The sequence below is a fragment of the Schistocerca cancellata genome, chromosome 1 (genome assembly GCF_023864275.1).
Source record: "Schistocerca cancellata isolate TAMUIC-IGC-003103 chromosome 1, iqSchCanc2.1, whole genome shotgun sequence".
Classification (NCBI taxonomy): Eukaryota; Metazoa; Arthropoda; class Insecta; order Orthoptera; family Acrididae; genus Schistocerca; species Schistocerca cancellata.
This window is the reverse complement of record NC_064626.1, coordinates 830,378,738-830,401,057: the sequence shown is the minus strand read 5'-3', so window position 1 is coordinate 830,401,057 and position 22,320 is coordinate 830,378,738. Positions and strand designations below refer to the sequence as shown.

Sequence of the window (22,320 nt, the reverse complement as noted above, 5' to 3'; positions counted from 1 at the left end):
TTCTCAATTATCCAGATTTTCCATTGACTGACCTCGCTGTACTATAGCAAACAATGGTAGGAGTAGCAAAAATGGGAGGAGTTTAAAAACCCTGAACAGAATACATATTTTGGTTGCAGTGAATATCTCTCACTATTAGTCAGATATTCACTGTTCCAATGAGACTGAACCAATTAAAAAAAGTGCATCAATTAAAAAAGTGCATCATTGTCTCGGTAATTTCATTTTTGCAGCAGTTTGAGAGCATGTTGTAAGGTAAATATTGCATTTGATCAGGTTGTTATTGTGAATATTACTAAAAGAAGTCATTAGGCTTGGTAAAATCCTCAGAGGAGAAGAAACCGGCAATTACCATGGACCAAGGAACCAAACATGTATTTGTTATCGTCAACATAAATTTATACAGTCTTGAAAGATTGAGTCAATATTTTAGTACACCTCTTCTGATGATAGCATTGTAGACTATTGTATAAAACTAAGCTGAGGGCTTCTTTAGTTGAAACTACACTGTGTATATGAGACAGTGAAAAATGTGAGTCATCTGCACATTTCTATGTATCATATGTAATTAAGAAATACAGGTGTTATGGATAGAAAACAATAAATGTGTAAAAGGGAGTGCATAATTTATTACTTTAATCTCTTAACAGTCCTATTGATATTTGTAATTTATAGCGTCTAAAGTTTTTAATATTAAATGGACATTTTTAAACATCCTTGTACGTCTAAAACTATTACACATGCTTTTACAGGTATTTTCATTTGGTTCTCATGTGTCACTCTGCAGTGTCTAAACTATTTTAAAACTGACTGCACATTATGCATTCTTATTTTATTGTTTGTTGGCGTTTCTAGATTTTCATGTTCTAGTACTATATTTGTGAAGTGGATAAAATGGGAAAAAGGGATGTATAATTTATTCCTTATTTTACTAGATTCCATAGATATTTCCATTTGTTAATGTATACAGTTCTTATAGTTGATCAATAATTTTGAACATGCCAGTTATCCTAAAACTGTTATATCCATTCTCGCGGTTATCATAATCTCTTGTCAAATCTCACTCAATATTAACTAGACAATTTGTAAAATGATAATACATTTGTCATTATCTGCCGTAGAGATTTATACAAACAAATATTATGATTTTCTTAGTGTAGCAAGTACCAAGGATGGTAAACTTTTATACTGCAGCCTTTATGGTACTACATACAGCATTTTTTACAGTATTTTAAAAAAATATCATAACAGCAAATGTTTCTCATTGATTACAAGGAATGAAATTATAAGCTCAGTTCAGTGGAAAGGTCTAATAACTGTTTGAGTTCAATAATTTATGCACAGTTAAAAAATTTTATGTACAAGTGTAGTAATATTTAGTAAACATTTTTACAGTTTTCTTATAAATTAAAAAACTCAGAAGTAAAAAATAAATATCTTTACACATTTTGTGGACAGAAAGTATGTCATAAATAAATAGAGCTAATAACTGTACATAACATATTTCTGTCCCTTTGGCAGTGATCACGTCTCATATCTTGAGAAAATGTACTTCATACACAAGGCAGTATCTTAGCTGAAATTTATGTTACACTATTATTGAATCAAGGAACAGGTACTTGAAATGTTCTTTTGACCACATTTATGGAAAAAGTGCAATCTGAGACATGATGAGATACAGGATGCCTGGCAATGAATTTCACTTCCCAGTGTCCTTCTGGTAGGTCTGCTTCTAAATCTTTTCCCCATTGGGGGAAAGACTCTATGTTCCTGAAGAAAAAAAAAATTGGTTACCCTACATAATAAACAAGAAAGAACTGTAAACCACCAACAATTTAGAAAATATAACTTGAAAAGAAGATGAACCACTTTAGTATCCATAAACACATTTTTATAGTCATCAAACTATTGACACAAGCCTGACTCAAAAAGTAAATGTATAAGGTACAATTACTTTTAGGACAGACATGTATTCTGCTGCGGGGGGGGGGGGGGAGGGGGGGGGGTTAATAACAATCATATTCTGAAGTTGTACACTATGCAAGTGAATATAAGAAAATCAAGACACCATCAAAAGATTGTCCACATTGTGAAATATAATTAATCTAATGGTCTAAATGAAATGGAAAATTGTTAAAACTATGTGAATTAACAGACATATGTAAATAGGTTAATGCAAACAATCTTAACACATATAAATATAATAGAGGGAAATATTCCACATGGAAAAAAATACCTAAAAACAAAGATTCTGTAACTTACTACACGAAAGCATTGGTACGTCAATAGAGACAATAACAAACACAAACACACACACAAATTTCAAGCTTTGGCAACCCACGGTTGCTTCATCAGGAAAGAGGGAAGGAGTGGGAAAGATGAAAGGATATGGGTTTTAAGGGAGAGGGTAAGGAGTCATTCCAATCCTGGAAACGGAAAGACTTACCTTAGGGGGGAAAAAGGACAGGTATTCACCTTGCAACAATGTTTGTGAAAGTGGCTCATCTATCTCAAGACAACTCTTCTTTATGTTACAAAGAAGGTGAGCCAATTAGCAAAACAAGAATTGTAATTATAACAATCAGAATCAGACTTATTCCTAAGGTGATATGCACAAAGAAAATCATTAATAAATAGCTCCTTAAATGGAATAAATGTCTATATTTGAGAACATTGTGATAGTTTAGGATAAGTACAGTATTATGAAAAGTATAGTTGCTGCTTAATATATGGTGGAGATGCTGAGTCATAGATAGTCACAGAAAAAAAGACTGTCAAACAAAGCTTTCAGTCAAACAGTCTTTTATCAGAATCCTTGGCAGACTGTGTGTGTGTGTGTGTGTGTGTGTGTGTGTGTGTGTGTGTGTGTGATTAGCATCTACCCTTTTCATAATACTGTCATTATTCCATCAAATATTTTCCATTGTTTGATTTTGCCTTTATGACAAGTACTTATTGCATTAAATCAATACAGGCCTTCCCAAACCACGTACTATGGAAACTGAGATAATGAAAATTACTGCAGATCAAGTAATTGTCAATACAAATCATAGATACTTAAGATCTTGGAAACCACTATAGCCAAACCATAAGTTCTTTTTAAACTTCTTGGCAGTGTAAATCAGTGTGTGCAATCAAGGGTGGAACCTGGAACCTTGTCTTTCATTGACAATCCTGTAACTGACTGCACTATCCAGGTATGACTCGTGACCTGCCTTCAGAGATTGACTTCTACCAGTACCTCTCACCTACTTTCTTTTTACAGAAGCTCCCTTGCAAACTCGGTTCATGGGAGGTGTTTCACTCTGCAGCAACATGTTCAGTTCTTACACTGCTGACATAAAAGAGAGACATCAAAAGCAAATATGTTTTATGTTAATCTGCTAGCATAGGTAACTAACTGACCTTCTTACTGCTCCATTAAAAGAGTGACTGTTTGCTTCACCACAAGTCTGAATGCTATTAATTTCATAAATTGTGGTATCCGCTCTTACACAACAAACATAAAAGTGACTCATCAACAGCAAATGGGTTTTACTGTAGACCTGCTAGCATGGGTTACCAACCACTTTCTTGTTGCTCTGTTAAAAGAATGACTGTGTGCTCCACCCCAAGCTTGAATGCTATTTTTTTTTTTTTTTTACAAAATGTGGTGCTTTTGTGATGCTAATAAATCTCTGAGATCTTAACTTCTAATATTCTTGTAACTCAAAGAATACATACTAATTACATAAACCTTTGCTCCACAGATTTTCGCATTCAGTCTTGGAGGAGAATGTTTTGTTTCTTATACAAATTCTCAAGATGGATTTCTCCATTGCTTATTGAAAAACCTTCAAACTTCAAATACTTTTTGCATTACATGTTCTTGTGGCACTGCCATATGTTATATAAATTGGAAGCATAGTTTTGAAGATCTTTTGTTTACCAAAAGAAATCCAGGTCATTTTTTAAACTTCTTTTTATTTCCTTGGCTGTATATCCAATTGTATTCAAATTCAACTCACAAGAATTCTTCATTTGGTTCCTTCGCTTCATTGTTAATTTGTCTAGTTTCTTTTCAAAGTTCTCATTGTACATTATTTCACTTTAAGTACAGTTGACTTTTAGGCTAATTTTCAATCTTGCTCAGTTAAGTTGTTCCATTAGTTCTCAATATTTATCTGCATTACAGGCAGTCAGTACGAGGGAGACTCTGGAAAATTTTAGACTGCCATAGTTCTAAAAATGAATGAAAATTGTTTTTATACGACAACTACTTCCTAATGTTTTGCAAGTTGCTCGCCATGTTGTTTGTTTGCTTTGCTCCAATGGTTTGTTACTTATCCACACTGATTTTTTTTATGATTTTAAGTTCTCATTAATGCCTAAACATTATGAAGATTGGCTTAGAAATACATTTGGCAAAGAAGACCCATCTAAGGCCCAATTTATTAATTGGTACAGTGAGTACATAAAAAAACTGCAGTTCATTGTTCCATAGGTTTCTTATTGAAAATAACCATGAAAACAAATGATGTAAAATCTAAAATAACATACCGTGACCAGTCAACACTTGTTCTCGGTTTTGGAAATTCAATATAGGCCGTACTCCTTCCAGGATCCAAGTAATATGTAACATTTTTTGGACACTGAATAACTGGCACTGGCCATGCTGGAATATAAAGAATTGTATGTGAAATGTTAAAAGATTGTCACTGCTTTCAAAAGTTTTACACTAACAAAATGCATCCAAATATACACATTACACACAAGAAAATATGTATTTTTGTGAAGCATAAATTTGTTCCCTCAGTGAAGCAAACATTCGAAAATCCAGGATGGAATAATGACAGTACTATGAGGATGATAGTTTTTTCTCACCATACAGCGGAGATGCTGAGTCACAAGTAGGCCTCAATAAAAAGATTGTCAAACTAAGCTTTTGGCCAAACAGATGTTCGTCAGAATAGACAACATTGTGTTGTCTATTCTGATGGATGTCTGTCTTGCCAAAATCTTTGTTTGACAGTGTTTTTGTTGTGCCTATCTTCGACTTGGCATCTCCACTATATGGTAGTAGCAATTATCCTTTTCATAATATTTCCCTTAGTGAATATTAGATCATTAAATTAGGTTACAAAATGTTGTTATGCCTGTAGGTACACTATATCAGCTTAAAATATTTTAAGATTGGAATTTCTCTAAGATTTAATAGGTACCAGCCATTAGTCCATGAAAGAAACTATTGGAAGCTTGTCATAAGTTGCGATATTTAAAAATTTCCTAGCAAATAGTTTGTTCTATGAGGTTATTGGTTACTTTCTAGGTGTTAGTAAATTCCTGTCATAATATTTCAAAACAGTCTTCTGAACATCTTCAGATGTATACTGGAAAAGGTGTACAGAACTTCTCTATTTAACACACCACTGGTGCATACATTTACTCAGTACCCTACATAATTTTGTTGTAACAATCTCAATAAATGACATATCACCTCCCATCTTGAAGGCCTCATCTGTATCATTGTACTATCACTTAGATGTCTGTAGTGCCGTCTGTACCTGACAAGATAAATATCCATTTTGTATTTACACATTTTGCAGATGTTCAAATTCTTTCTGCAGGCTCCTGCAATTGAGATGGTAAGATCTTGATGAATCAAGGTCTTGAGAAAGCCAATGTGCCAGATGGTGGTAACTGTTAGCTCATGAATCTGTATGAGTGAGCTTTTGATACCCCATATATTGGGAATATTTCTGCAACAATAATAATTTTCCTGGAAACATCAGGTTAAAGTGGACTTCAGTACTCCAGCAGAAAACTTGGCTGTTCCTGGTGTCACATAAGGCAATCATTTACAAGATTCCACCCAAGTGCATCAACTCTTGTGCAGGGAAACCAACAACACACATCAAGAGCACATTGTAGGAGCAGGGGCAGCATACTCATCTCCCACAACCCAACAAATCATTGTATTTGTGTTAGTCATTCAGTAGACAATTCAACAAAATTTGTGCCCCATAAACTGAACTTTTAGGACTCCATCATCAGTTGTCTGAGAACCTCATTAATCAGGACAGAGACATCGTTTGAAATCCTTTGATTGGGAAACTTTATGTTATGCATAGCTTATATCCTGCAGTGATTTTACCAAAAGAAGATTATCAGTCTGATACTGATAAACCCAACTTCCACCATAGAAACTGCTCAGAGTAGCACACAGACTCATAGCAGCAGCTCTTACATGAAAATAATGCACGCAGACTGACATAAGAAGTACACCACAGGTATACTGTAAGAATCTCAGAAACAGGAGATTAATAGAGCTTTCCCAGTGCACATCTGAAGATGGGCAGAATATTGTGTGCTGAAATATCATGACAGAAAATAATTGACATCCAAATGATAAAGTTTTTCATTGTCACATACATTGAAGAGCCAAATAAACTGGTACACCTGCCTAATATCGTGTAGGAGCCTCCGCAAGCACGCAGGAGGTTGGCAGCATGATGTGGCATGGATTCGGCTAGTGTCTGAAGTAGTGCTGGAGGGAACTGATGCCGTGAATCCTGCAGGGCTGTCCATAAATCTGTAAGAGTACGGTGGAGTGGAAATCTCTTCTGAACAGCACTTTGCAAGGCATTCCAGATATGCTCAATAATGTTCATGTCTCTGGCGTTTGGTGGCCTAAGGAAGTGTTTGAACTCAGAAGAGTGTTCCTGGAGACACTCTGTTGCAGTTCTAGATGTATGGGGTTTCGCATCATCCTGCTGTAATTTACCAAGTCCTTCAGAATGCACAATGGACATGAATGGATGCAGGTGATCAGACAGGATGCTTATGTACGTGTCACCTGTCAGAGTCATATCTAGATATATCAGGGGTGCCATATCACTCCAACTGCACATGCCCCACACCATTACAGAGCCTCCACCAGCTTGAACAGCCTCTGCTGACATGCAGGGCTGTTTAGGGGAGGGGACCAGACAGCGAGGTCAGTCTCATCGGATTAGGGAAGGACAGGGAAGGAAGTCGGCCATGCCCTTCCAAAGGAACCATCCCGATATTTGCCTGGAGCGATTTAGGGAAATCACAGAAAACCTAAATCAGGATGGCTGGATGTGGGATTGAACTGTCATCCTCCCAAATGAGAGTCCAGTGTGCTAACCAATGCACTACCTCGCTCAGTGACATGCATGGTCCTTGGATTTGTGAGATTGTCTCCATACCCATACACGTTCATCGACTCGATATAATTTGAAATGAGGCTCATCCAACCAGGCAACATGTTCCCAGTCATCAACAGTCCAGTGTCAGTGTTGACAGGTCCAGGAGAGGCATAAAGCTTTGTGTCGTGCAGTCATCAAGGGAACACGAGTAGGCCTTCGGCTCCGAAAGCCCATTTCGATGATGTTTTGTTGCATGGTTCACACACTGACACTTGTTGATGGCCCAGCATTGAAATCTGCAGCAATTTGTGGAAGGGTTGCACTTCTGCCACACTGAACAATTCTTTTCAGTCACTGTTGATCCCAGTCATGCAGGATTTTTTTCCAGCTGCAGCAATGCCGGAGATTTGATGTGTTACTGTGCCGACTACAACACCCTGTTCAAACACATTTAAATCTTGATAACCTACCACTGTAGCTACAGTAACTGATCTGACAGCTGTACCAGACACTTGTTGTCTTACATAGGCATTGCTGACCACAGTGCTGTATTCTGCCTGTTTACATATCTCTGTATTTGAACACACATGCCTATACCAGTTTCTTTGGTGCTTCAGTGTATAACATTACTGTGTTTAGCAAAATATCAGTTATAATGAAGTAATTGGTAAGATGTCAGTCAGCTGTAAGGAAATAACAAACATGTTTCTCAAATTCAATTTTACTTATAATCCGTCTTGATTGCAAAATGTTTATTCACATGAGCATGTTTATTCACATGAGCAGTTTCAGTTCCTCTAGAACCATCTTCAGATCTGAAATGACAGTGATACTAATTTACTGTTTCACAGATGCAAGCCGATTTCATCTTATCTGATTGACATCAAATGTACCAGAACGTACCTGCAATTTTGGTTGCAGGAGAGTAACCCGTCCACACTCAGCAACCTTCACATGCTGCATCACATTAAATTGGTTGGCAGAATGCACGTCATTTATATTAATTATAAAATTCTTACCGACAGGTGGCGTCTAGTGCATATGTTACATTACATATGCACATACTGTATTTAGTAGATTTTTATAATTTGCTTTTATCTCTAAAAATACTTAATTAAGATCTATAGTTGTCAAGGTTAAAATCTGTACTTGTCAAAATTAAAATACATAATAAAATTATCATTTTTGTACGATCGAAAACAGAGGGCAATTTCTATATCCATGGCGCTGGTGTAGACTTGTTTTCCTCCATGGTCTGCTTCCATGGTTCCCGCTATTTTGGTGTTGTGCTGCAAGCCATTCGGTCATCTGATATCCATCACCATGGGTAAGAGGGCTGTGCCGGAGGTTGCCATCAATGACGCTAGGCACTGTACACATCTTTGAGCTGTATCCACATGCACCATCTCTCATCCTTCTGCTTGGACTTCTATACGCAACATTGATGTCATCATAAATACTAAAATATTTTCTCTTCTTCCTTTTAACTGTGACTTGACTTCCTTCTATTTGTTTCATTAAACATATGTGGCTCTCACTTACAGTGGAAGAATTACAGATAAGATTGAAAGATGCTTCCGTAAATCCGACGTTAAAAAAGGGTTCTGATCAAATAACATGCTAAAATTGAAGCTCCAGCACAAAATATGTAATAGTAGGAATAAATTTCAGGATTCAGGTGTATATAAAATCAAATGTGATGACTGCTGTAAACAATACATAGTGCAGACTGGTAGGAACTTTGAAACTAGATTTGGGGAGCACACCTACTCTCAAAACAAAACTGTGTTTGGGGTGCATATGGCTGCCTTAAAGCACTCAGTCACAAACATTGAACAAAACTTAGAAATCCTACATAGAGCTCATAAGGGACAGTTTCTTAACATTTTAGAAGTTGAAATATACACCCACAAAAAGAAAGACCCAGATTTAATCCTCAACAAGCAATGCGAGTTCAGTCATAATGCCTATTTTAGTATTTATGACGGCTTACTGAAATGATCACTGTTGCGTATAGAAGTCCAAGCCGAGGGATGAGAGATGGTGCATGGGGAAACAGCTGGAAGATGCATACAGCACCTAGCGTTGTTGACGGGGCCCTCCTGCACAGCCCTCTTACCAATGGCGATGGACATCAGATGTCCAAACGTCTCACGGCACAACACTGAAATAGCAGGAACCATGGAAGCAGAACATGAAGGAAAACAAGTCTACACCAGCACCGTGGATATAGAAATCGCCCTTTGTTTTTGATTGTAGAAAAATGATAATTTTATTATGTATTTTAATAAGTATAGATTTTTAACCTTGACAACTATAGATATTAACTAAGTATTTTTAGAGATAAAAGCAAATTATAAAAATCAACTTAAAACAGTATGTGCATATGGAATGTAACAAATGTACCAGACGCCACCTGTCGGTAAGAGTTTTATAATTAATACAGATGATGTGCCTTCTGCCAAACAATTTAATGTGATGCTGCATGTGAAGATTGTTGAGTGTGGGTGGGTTTCTCCTGTAACCAAAATTGCAGGTACGTTCTGGTACATTTGATGTTGATCAGTTAGGATGAAATAGGCTTGATTTGTGAAATAGTAAATCAGTATCATTGTCATTTCAGATCTGAAGATGGTTCTAGAGGAACCAAAACCGCTCGTGTGAATAAACATTTTGCAATCAAGACGGATTATAAGTAACATCGTATAAAAAGTGATTGCGGTATCCCTGCAGACATTATGTCTGTTTTGCAAAATTTCTCAAAGACACCAAAAAACATGAGAACAACTGAGCATAAAGAAAAAGTCATTGAAACATCAAATTATGAACATAAAATCTTATTTGGTGCCTTGTTACTTTCTGTAAAAAATATTTCTAGGTCTTTCCATTCATGCTTCATAATGCTAGTTTGTCTGATCATCATCGAAAGATTAATAACCACATTCCCAAGGAGAAGCTTGCTATTTAGTGACATTTATGCTTACAACACAACTGTAAATCGGGATCTGAACTGGGCTGTTGTGGACACTGCAGGCACCAACCTGTCTTGACATTTTCCTTACCGCAGTATTGGTGTTTAGGTGACTGCACAGATAAATACTTTTGTTTCTTCCTACATCTGGCTACTAATTTTCCAGTTTTCTGGGAAACACAATATATTTGTACAATTTTGCTGCTTCTTTGTTTTTGTGTGTGTATTTGTTTTACAGTTTTATTACCACTTCCATGCTGAATACAGTAAAGTTACACAATTTTTGTTAAATTTCCTGTCTCTACAGCAAGTTGGTTTCAAAATAAGTATATTTCAATCTAAATTAATCTTTCCAGCAGAATATTAAGAGAGAAATGCAACCAAAATAACTACTTTATTTTTTTCAGAGCCTGATGGGCGACTTCAGATAATTTAAAATAACCCATAATAAAGCTAATAGGAGAGAATATCACAACTTTATAAGCAATGGAATCAATAATAATCTCTTTAGGCATTTGATATGGGATATGCGGCTAATAATGGGCCACATTATGTTGATTTTAGAGGCCATTGTTAGCAACATGGTTTTAGGAATTACCCTGTAATCCTAATATAACAGATGACTGGAGGGAAAAGTACGTCCATACACAGACAACACCTGTAGTTCTTTTTTCACAAAAAGAATGGGTATAATTTTACATCATTTACATGACAACCGTTCCACTATGAGGCATCTTCATTAGACCAATATTTCAGATCAGCAATAGTTGTACACTTTAAAAACATTCCTTACAATGCTAATCAAACAGTCCAAAGGTTTACTGCCAGTTCATGGTGTGCAGCAGGCAGAATATTTCAGTGAGCAGACATATCACTATCATCAAGTACGCTGATGAATTGACCTCCAGGGGGCATGTGGCCTCGCCCCCTCAAGCTAATTGATACGTGATCTGTGCCCGAGGACATGTGGTAGTGGCCGAAGAGGTAATCATGTTAGCTGCTGTGGTTGGCGACACACTGCAGTACTCCTACTGTGGCAGCATTGATGTAGGCACTTCATTTGTCAGGTTACCAGCTCATTGTTTTTCCTGAGTATCTTAATTAGGCCTGTCCTGGTTCCCAAGCCTTGCTGAGAATATAACCGCAGTCTTGGTCGTGAAAATTGTCCCTCATGTGTATTTTGATGGCTGGCCACAGCCACCAACACAATCATCTTTTTGATTGCCGATATGCACTCTTGGGCACAGACCATGCACGGAGCATCCCATGGAGGCACAGGAAGTATGCAGTGCCTGAAGGTCAGTTCAACAACACACCTGACAATGGTGATACATTTGATCACTGAAATATTGTGCCTGCTTGCCACTATGAACCAGGAGTATGCCCATGGACTGTTCAGTCAACTAATATGCTGGAAGAAACTGTAAAATTGTTGCTACAATGTTATTTCTCAGGAAGAGCCTTTAAAACTATATATGGCTTGTAATTGTTAGTGGTCTAGCAGGAGCACCTTTGACTAGTAATCAAAATGTGCTGGATCCTGCATTTGAACTTCACCACTGCTTAAATTTTGAATAAAAAATCAGCAGCAATGGCAGCCAAAGACTTGTGGCATAAGGTATCTTCTTAATTCTGCCAACAGCCTTGTCAAAGAGGGCAGAAGTGTGGACAGAGATTCAGGGCACTTTCTTGTCCTTGAAATCACTGCCTTAGAGCCACCCATTGTGTATCCACAGGTCACATGGCCTGTAAATTGAAAAAGTATCATGATCTCTTCATTGGCAAGAGATTCCAGACTAGTCCCCTATTCAGATCTCCAGGAGGAGACTGCCAAGGGTAAGGTGACCATGAGGGGAAAAAAACTGAATAAACAATGTGGTAAGGAAGCTAGAAAATCTGAAAAAGAAAGTGCTGAGGCTCCATCTACATGTAATGGAGGGTGGTGGTGGTCAGTGAAGTGAAACTGAAAGAAGACAAGGATTTGTGGTCAGGCAGGTATAGAATAATATCAACAGCGGCAGGATTTAGGATGAATTATAAATAGGAAGCTTGGACAGAGATAAAGTTACTGTGAACAGTTCAGTGACAGGGTTGTTCTTATTATATTCAACAGCAAATCATCACCAACAATAATAGCTCAGGTATACATATGAATGTTGCAAGCAGCAGACGAAGAGATAGAGAAAGTAGATGAGGATAGTGAATGAGTAATTTAGCTGAAATGCTATTGTAGGGGAAGGAGAAGAAGAAAAGGTTACAGAAGAATATGGGTTGGTAGTAGGAATGAGATAGGAGAAAGACTAATTGAATTCTGCAATCAATTTCCGCTGGCAATAGTGAGTACTTTGTTCAAGAATCACAAGAGTAGGAGGTATACTTGGAAAAGGGTGGGCAATATGGGAAGATTTTACATATATTACATCATGGTCAGGCAAAGATTCTGAAATCAGATATGGGATTGTAAGGCACACCAGGAAAAGATATGGGCTCGGGTCACAATTTAGTAATGATGGAAAGTTAGCTGAAGTTTAAGAGGCTAGTCTGGAAGAATCAATGCACAAAGAAGTGGGATACGAAAGTACTGAGGAATGAAGAGATATGCGTGATGTTCTCTGAAATTAACAGATAAAGAATAGCTCATTAGGCAGTTCAGGTGAAGAGGAATGGGCATCTCTAAAAAGAGCAATCACAGAAGTTGGAGAGAAAAACATTAAGTACCAGGATGGTAGCTGTAAAGAAACCATGGGTAACAGAAGAAATACTCAGTTGACTGATGAAAGAAGGAAGTACAAAAATGTTCAGCGAAATTTAGGAACCCAAAAACACAAATCACTTAGGAATGAAATAAATAGGAAGTGCAGGGAAGCTAGGCAAACTGGCTGCATGGGAAAAAGATGAAGAAGAAGAAAGATTATTGGGAGGTCAAGGACTGAGTTAGCATATAGAAGTCAAGAGGAAAGAGATAGGGGATCCAGTGTTAGGATCAGAATTTAAAGGAGCTTTGGACAAATTAAGATCAAATAAAGCAGAAGCAGCAAATAACATTCCATTAGAATTTCTAAAATGGTTGGTGGAACAGGCAACAAAACAACTATTCATGATGATGTGTAGAATGTATCAGATTTGCTATATACCATCAGACTTTCAGAAACACATCAGCCACACAATTCTGAAGACAGAAAGAGCCAACTTGTATGAGAACTATCCGAAAATTAGCTTAACAGTTGATGCATCCAAGTTGCTGACAAGAATAATATACAGAAAAATGGAAAAGAAAATTGAGGATTTGTTAAACAATCATCATTTTGGCTTTAGGAAAGGGAGTTCTAACATTGTGGTTGATAACAGAACTGAGACAGAAGAAAAATCAAAACACATTCTAGGATTTTGTTGATCTGAAAAAAAGCAGTATACAATGTAAAATGGTGCAAGATATTCAAAATCCTGCAAAAAATAGGTGTAAGCTTAAGGGAAATATGGGTAATACATTATGTACAAGATCAAAAAGGAACAATAAGGCTTAAAGACCAAGAACAAAGAGCTCTAATTAAAAAAGAATGTAAGATGGGGATGTAGTCTTTCATCCCATACTGTTAAATCTATATACTGAATAAGCAATGCTGGAAATAAAAGAAAGATTCCAGAGTGGGATTAAAAGTCTTGGTAAAAGTATATCAGTGATAAGATTTGCTGATGACAGTGCTATCCTAAGGGAAAGTGAAGAAAAATTACAGGATCTGTTGAATGGAATGAACAGTCAAATGACTATAGAATATGGTTTGAGAGTAAATGGAAGAAAGATGAAAGTAATGAGAAGCAGCAGAAATGGGAACAGTGAGAAACGTAATGTCAGAATTGGATAATGTGAAGTACACAAAGTTAAGGAATTTTGTTATCTTTGCAACATAATAACCTATGATGGATAGAGGACATAAAAAGCAGACTAGCACTGGCAAAAATGTCATCTCTGGCCATAAGAAGACTGCTAGTATCGAACATGACCTTAGTCTGAGAAAGAAATTTCTTAGAATGTACATTTGGAACACAGAATTGTATGGTTGTGGTAGTGAAACATGATCTGTGAGAAAACTGTAACAGAAGGAAATCAGATCATTTGAGTTGTCATGCTACAGAAGAATGCTGAAAATTAGGTGTTCTGATAGATAAGTAAAGGAGAGATTCTCTGCAGAATCTGCAAGGAAAGGAATACATGGGAAACACTGACAAGAAGAAGGGGCAGGGTGACAGGACAGTTTTTAAGACATCAGGACGTAACTTCTATGGTATTAGAGCAACTGCTACTCTGGGATGAAAATGTTGGCACAAGAGAGGAATTGTTGGCACACCACATCAAAACAAAATATAACTAATATTTTTATTTTCATGGTCTTCCTACTTTACAGTAATGTTTTAATTACTAGGTTGTGGAAAAGAATAAGATATGTGTTTAAATTATCTTTTAACAAATCATTTTTATTGGTATTAATTATTTACACATCATTTTATATTGGCTCTTTCTGTGGATGACTAACAAATATTCCAAATTCAGCATGGTATTTGCTCATAATTTTCAGAATATGATTCCCTGGATACTATGTTTCCAGATTTTGGAAGATAACTTGTAGCTCTAGGGATCCATAAATGTATAAGACAATCTTATAGTTAGAAATAGCAAGGGCAGAGGTGCAAGGAAATAATGCTATCCTCTACAGTTCTTTATCTAAATCATGTCCCAGCTTGAGTTCTGATGGACAGAGTGTTAGTTGCGATGATGATGATGATGATGATGATGATGATGATGATGGTAAGACCTCATTGTTTCAACGGTTGTCACAACCTCAGTTTATAATCAAACATTTAACAAGAAATTGTACCTTATCAAACAGCAGATAATTTTTTTTAGATAATAAATGTCTGCATGGATCACATATCCAAAATGTGAACACATTCAAGTACTGCACTGGGCAGAAAAAAATGATCCAATCTATACATGTTACCAATGAAAGATGTGCAGGAATTGCACTTGCATTAAACACTGTTTTGAAAACTGAATAATTCATTGACAGAAAATTTATAGTAAATAATTCTGCATTAATTAATGAATTTAGTTATTTTCCTGAACCCATACAAATTCTGATCTGCAATTTGTATAACATGAAAGTAAACAAGTACTCACGAATGCAGTGTCCAGAATTTGGTCCCTGCCATTTTCTGTCACGCCCACATACACGTCGATATTCTCCACGTTGGCGATAGCCATGTGGACATCGCAGCTCGCATACAGCACCAGCATGGTTCACAACACGAGCATGTCGTTGCTCAGGCTGTACAGAAGCACTACGAGCACATTCCACATATCCATGTGGAGGAATGTCAAGAGGGGGGCAGACATCTCTCATAGCCCCATCTGAGTAAAAGGTATTTAGAATCAGTGTTCATTATAATGTTACTGTAAATTTATTCCAGTTAGTAAATTTATTTATTCTAAAATCAAAACAGAGCTCAGGTTCTTTTAGTGTCAATAGTTGTGACAGATCACATAACTAATGAAGAAATTGGAAAAAGTAGAAATTTATGGCACACCCTAATATAAAGAAGACATTGATTGATAGGACATATCCTGAGGCATCAAGGAAGCATCAGATTGGTAACGGAATGAAATGTGGTGCATAAAAATTATTGAGGAAGACCACAGCTTTAATACAGTAAGATGGGTCAAATGGATGTATGTTGCAGTAGTTACACAGGGGTTAAGATGCTTGCACAGGATAGACTAACATGGAGAGCTGCATCAAACCAGTCTTCAGATTGATCAAATTGATGACCAGAAGAACAACAACAATTGTAGTAGTGGTAGTTTGACAGTAGATTAGATTAGATTAGTACTTGTTCTATAGATCATGAATACGTCACTTCATAATGATGTGGAACTTGTTAGGTTAATAAAAGGTGTCTATACAAGACATCACATCACAAGATATCACATTATCCTTTGGCAAGATGGCGTCTAGTGTGGTTGTTCATAGTGAGCAAGCAAAAAAAAGTTACAGTTTTGCCTTAAAAAAAGGAAATGTAGGAAATGTGACAGTGAAATAGCGAAATTAAATGAACGCATTTCAAGTATACAAAAAATCGTGGAAATACTGTGAAATTTCACAACTAAGAAATGAAAATACCAAGCTGCAGAAGGTGTGTTGTGTTCCTACCAATAAAACTGTAAGTAAATTGCAAACTGGAGCTGTAGAGAATCTCAAGAAGCGGAAAGGCTGTGCAAAACATATATCTAACTTTTTAAATGATATTGTGTTCGCCGAAAAAAACAGACTCACGGAACTGTCGACAAATAGTGACAAACACACTAAGGACAATGAACTCCATAAACAGCGAGTGAGTACCAAAACAAACCAGGTCACAAAAGAAAATTGCTACATAAATCGAAGCCCTGTAACTAAAGGTAGTGAAACGGTCCACACAGGTGGAAAGAAGTTAACAAGATAAACAAGCCCAATAAACTGCACGATGACAACTGTAAATTCACTCCGAAATCCAAATCGAAGTGCAATATTCTCTTGCTTGCTGATAGCCACAGAAGAAAGTTAGCGGAAACCGTGCAAAGTGTAAACAATAAAATCCAAGTAAGCAGCATGGTGAAGCCAGGAGCAAGAACCAAAAACATCGTAGGAAATGTAGACTTAGAACGCAAAATGTTGCTGGACAATGATTTTATCGTATGTATAGCAGGCGCAAATGACACGGCGTTTAATGAAGCTGAGACCTGTGTCGAAGGCTTGTCCATGTTTCTAGAACAAAACATATCTAAAACTACTGTTGTTGCTACCATTCCACATCGGCATGATTTAACATACCATTCATGTGTTAACAAAGAGATCAGAAAAACAAATGCAAGGATTAAACTGCTTTGTTTAAGATGTGAAAAATGTCCGATTTTGGATATAGGGACATTACATAAATTCATGCATACTGTACATGTTTTACATTTGAACTATGAGGGGAAGCGATTTTTGTGTGAAAGATTAAATGAACTGATTACAGAAAAGATTGAACTAAGTACCATAATTTACGAAAACAGTTCGTTCTCCACTGATTTACCAACTCACTTAAATACTGTGTCTGGTGCCAGCAACATACAGTGTTCAATACACCAGCCAGACAGAACCATTGGAATCTCCAGCAGCGACCATAAAAGTGGTGAAGCAGTCAAGAAGAAAGATAACTTCCAGGCTCCAGGAGGATTTTTGGTATCCTTCAATGCAGAGGAAGAGGATATAGCATAAGTTCTGAAGCTCAAACCAACAGTAGGTCTACATGCCCACAGTGAAAGTACCCTGATACCAAGTAAGCCTAATCGTAAAAATGGTGCAGATTTAAGAAAGACTAAACCTCTCACAATTTTCTATCAGAACATTGGCCTAAGAGGACTTAAAAATTCACTAGACCAGCTACTACTAAACATAAATGATATTGAAAGAGAAAAGCAACCAGATATACTATGCTTCACTGAACATCATGTCACTTGTGGTATTCAGATGTTGTGCTTAGACAGATTCAGTTTAGCATTTCAATATTGCAGATCCAACACAGAGAGGGGTGGAACAGTGATTTATGTTAAAAATAATGTAGTATTTAGAACTTTTGATGTAAGAAAATTTTGTATTGAGCAGCACTTTGAAGCGTGTGGTATAGAACTGGCAACAAATAGTGTATCAGTAGTCATATTTTCAATTTATAGAGCACCTGCAGGGAATCTTGGAATCTTTCTCAAACAGATTGAAGCAATGTTATCAAAATTGCACAGAAAAAACATTTCAGTCATAATACTAGGCGACTTTAATGTAAATTTCCTGAATGTAAGTTATGACAGAATGTAGCTGGAGCAACTAATGAGCTGTTACAACCTAATGCAAGTAGTTGAATATCCCACTAGGGTAACTGACCACTCCAGTACTCAATTAGAGTATTGGATGTATAATGTGTTTGGCTCAAATGGCTCTGAGCACTATGGGACTCAACTACAGTGGTCATAAGTCCCCTAGAACTTAGAACTACTTAAACATAACTAACCTAAGGACATCACACACATCCATGCCCGAGGCAGGATTCGAACCTGCGACCGTAGTGGTCGTGCGGTTCCAGACTGTAGCGCCTTTAATCGCTCGGCCACTCCGGCCGGCTATAATGTGTTTGTTGATATGTCTAGGCACAGTAGCTTGACAGTCAGTCAAGTCCTAAATGGGCTGTCAGACCATGATGCTATACTTCTGACAATCCCCCCTTTAAATCTTAACAGAAAACCAAAAGCTTTCTGGAAAAATGTGAGACCAATAAATAAAGAAACAATGGAGACATACAGGCAGAAGCTACAGTTAGTAGATTGGTCTGAAGTATTCAACTCAGCAGATGTCAACACAAAATTTAATGTATTTATTAATTTAACATCAAATCTTTTTGAGGAAATGAAATAACAAAATGAAAACCATATGGAAATATATTAAAAAAGCGAGATGGTGAAAAGCCTGTCTGCAAAAGAAGTGATTAGCTTAAGAACTGGGAGCCTTTCAGTGGATGCTCCCAAAATGGTGGCTAATATCTTTAACAATCATTTTCTAACAGTCACCAACCAAATGGGATGCCAGGGTTCTCTAAAGAAAGCTACAGAATATTTGCATAACACCTTAACTAACAAAATAGATGAGATGCATCTTCAAAAAACTACAGTGATAGAATTAGAAAAAATAATTATGTCTTTAAAATGTAAAAATTCTGCTGGAGTTGACAACATTTCCAGCAAGTTACTGAAATATTGTTGTAAAGAAGTAAGTACAGTCTTCTGCCATACTAGTAATACGTCATTGGAAGAAGGTGTTTTTCCTGACAGGCTAAAATATGGGCTTATATGACCAATTTATAAAAAGGGAGAAAAGACTGAGGCTACAAACTGTTGACCAATTTCATTACTCTCAGTTTTCTCCAAGGTACTAGAGAAATTGATGCATAGCAGAATTGTTGAGCATCTTAGTAAATATAACATCCTCAGCAGTAGCCAGTTTGGCTTTCGGAAAGGGGTATCAACCGTGGATGCAATACATGCCTTTGTTGACAATGTTATGGAAGCCATAAATAATAATATGATGACGGTTGGAATATTTTGTGACCTGTCAAAAGCTTTTTACAGTGTAAGTCACCATATTCTCTTGAGTAAAGCCAAGACCCTAGGAATGGGTGGAACCGTAGGCACATGGCTTGAATCCTATCTGTGTGGCAGAAAGCAGAAAGCAATTGTGGAAGGACTGCATGGTGGCCAGGTATCTTCAGAATGGGGCTCCATTACTGCAGGAGTATCTCTGCTCTTTCTAATATTTATAAATGACTTACTGCTATGTACAGAATATAGGAAAATACTCATGTTTGCTGACGACACCACTTTATCAGTTAATAATCTCTCACGGAATGTGTCAAATGAGGCTGCAAATAAAGCTTTTGCAGATTCGACAAACTGGTTTGAAACCAATGGCCTTACAGTCAACCTAAAAAAGACAAATTACATTCATTTCTCTTCTAACACAAATGTTACTAATGAAATGAACCTAAAAATGGGTGAGCACGAGATTTTGGAGGTTGAGTCCTCCAAATTCTTGGGTCTACATATAGATAGCAAAATGAAGTGGCACCACCATATTCAAGATCTGTGCAAAAGGCTAATCTCAGCAACGTTTGCCTTAAGAATAATTTCAGACACTAGGGAAATGAGCTCAATAAAAACTGCATATTTTGGCTATTTTCACCAACTTATGGCCTATGGTATAATATTTTGGGGAAATCGACCAATAGCAAAAAAAGTGTTCCATGCACAGAAGTGAGCAATAAGAATTATGTGTGGAGTACATCCTAGGCACTCATGAAGGGATCTGTTTAGAGCTCTACAAATCCTTACAACACCTGCCCAATATATTTTTTCCCTGATGTGCTTTGTTTCAAAAAATAGCAACTTATTCAAAATCAATGGCTCTTACCACAGTTATAACACCCGAAGGAAACTGGATATCCATTATGAGCTAAAAACGAAAAGCATGGTCCTGAAGGGGGTTTTATACAGTGGCACCAAGATTTTTAATACCCTCCCACCACACGTTAAAGAACTGGTTGCAAACATGCCAAAGTTTAAAGAAAATCTGAAGCAGTTCCTTTTAGATGAATCTTGTTACAGTATTGATGAATTTCTTAGCAAAAATGCATGGAACCTCTTGTTTGTGCTTAAACCTTACTGTGTGACTTCTACAATTGATTAATCATACTCTGTAAGTACAGTGTAACTTAATACAATACCCAAATTTATGTATGTCGACACCTGTATAACTTAAGAACAATACCCAAAAATATGTATGACTGTATATCCTTTCAGATGTCCTGTATCTTAACTAATATGTAAGGGTATATGCTAAACTTCACAGTTTCTTTAATCTAATGATAAGATCAATGTATCTGTGCACAAAACAATAATCTTTAAAAAACCTTGACTAGTTCTATGTCCAGGGACATGTTCCCATATGGATCTATGGAAAACGAAATAAATAAAATAAACACAAAATATTACATGACACTTAATATTTTTTCTTTTTTTTTTCTTTTTTTGTGGGGTTGGGGAAATTACCCACTTACTATATCCAAAAATTCATCTAATCTGTAGAAGGAGTTGCCATTATGGAATTCTTTTAATTTTCTTTTAAATGCTATATGGCCATCTTCAGACTTTTGATGCTATTAGGTAAGTGATCAAAGACTTTTGTGGCAGCATAATTTACCCCCTTCTGAGCCAAAGTTAGTTTTAACCTTGAATAGTGAAGCGCATCCTTTCTCCTAGTGTTGTAACCATGTTCACTGCTATTACTTTTGAATTCGTTCGGATTGTTAATAACAAATTTCATAAGTGAATATATATATTGTGAGGCTACAGTGAAGATCTCTAGCTCTTTAATTGGAGAGGAGAAGATTGAGGAGGAAGGGACAGAGAGAGAGGCTGTGGGAAGAGAGGGGGGAGCAGGAGTGAGTGAGAGAGAGAGAGAGAGAGAGAGAGAGAGAGAGAGAAATTAAGATTGTGAAAAGAATGTACACTCACACACACACACACACACACACACACACACACTGCTGAAGCTAAATTAACTTTTATTCTCTTTTACTTCTTGGCACTATAAATGAGCCTTTTTATGATTTTCCATTTGATGCACCAGTGCTGGTGGACTTCATACTTTCTGTATTGAAGAAGTCCATTATGTTTGTCTCACAACATTGTAAGTATAGTTATTTGAATGTTCCATGGATTATAATAGCAAACACCTTATTATTATGTGGAATAAACCAGTTTTACAACTATAATTTACTTTCTAAGTGAAATCTATCACAACATGCTGAACATTCACATCACTGCCATGTGTCAACCTTTCTCTCTCTCTCTCTCTCTCTCTCTCTTCCTCTTCCTCTCCCTCTCCCTCTCCCTCTCCCCCTCCCCCTCTTTCTGTCACACACACACTCACACACACATACACACACACACACACACACACACACACACAACACACACACACACACACACACACACACACACTACCAATGCATAACACACTTATAAATTGTTCTACTGTATAGAAGCAATTGGCAACTGGGTACAGTGTCAGTTTCTCTCTGAAGTTATTTTTATTACCTATTAAATTTTTTATATCATAAAATCAAAAATGTTTTTGACTGAATACTTCACTCCTTTCTTTGCCTCATTATGGCTGTGTGGAAGATGGGGATAGGTCATGTCACCTTGTAGAAACATATTTATGGATATTTGTGCTGGTGTTGAACTGTGAATAATTGCTGTCTTGAAAATACAGAAAGGAATAAATTCATTATTAGCTTACAGTCAGCATACTCAGCTTTTTAAAGAGCTGTCTGCAAGAAGTTCTAGTCCTTCTGTGATACAAATGAGTGATACTGAGTGGAAGGTTTGTGGATCAATTTCAATGAACTTTCCATTTAGGTGTTTGAATTGTGCTCTCTTCCAGTCATTAGAAACAGTTCTCTACATGAAGTATAGAACAATTTTTTGTTAAAATTCCATATATACCCTAATAGGGGCATGCTTACTACACTCCGTACTACGGTGACACAACTCTTATTCATACAATGTCACGT

General features: G+C 36.8%; 1 protein-coding gene across 5 annotated transcripts in view; it reads right to left on the bottom strand.

Annotated features, from left to right (window-relative positions):
• Window positions 1–397: 397 nt before the first annotated feature.
• LOC126188723 (uncharacterized) overlaps window positions 398–22,320 on the bottom strand; it is a 342,072-nt gene continuing 320,149 nt past the window's right edge. For 4 of the 5 annotated variants that reach the window (XM_049930334.1, XM_049930342.1, XM_049930357.1 and 1 more), the window contains 3 exons: window positions 15,299–15,529; window positions 4,540–4,654; window positions 398–1,770 (listed from right to left, as the gene is read on the bottom strand). In XM_049930334.1, coding sequence (XP_049786291.1) covers window positions 1,605–1,770; window positions 4,540–4,654; window positions 15,299–15,529 — 512 coding nt within the window. In that variant the 3' untranslated portion in view covers window positions 398–1,604. The remainder of the gene's footprint in view (window positions 1,771–4,539; window positions 4,655–15,298; window positions 15,530–22,320) is intronic. The other variant, XM_049930350.1, reaches the window with a different exon arrangement.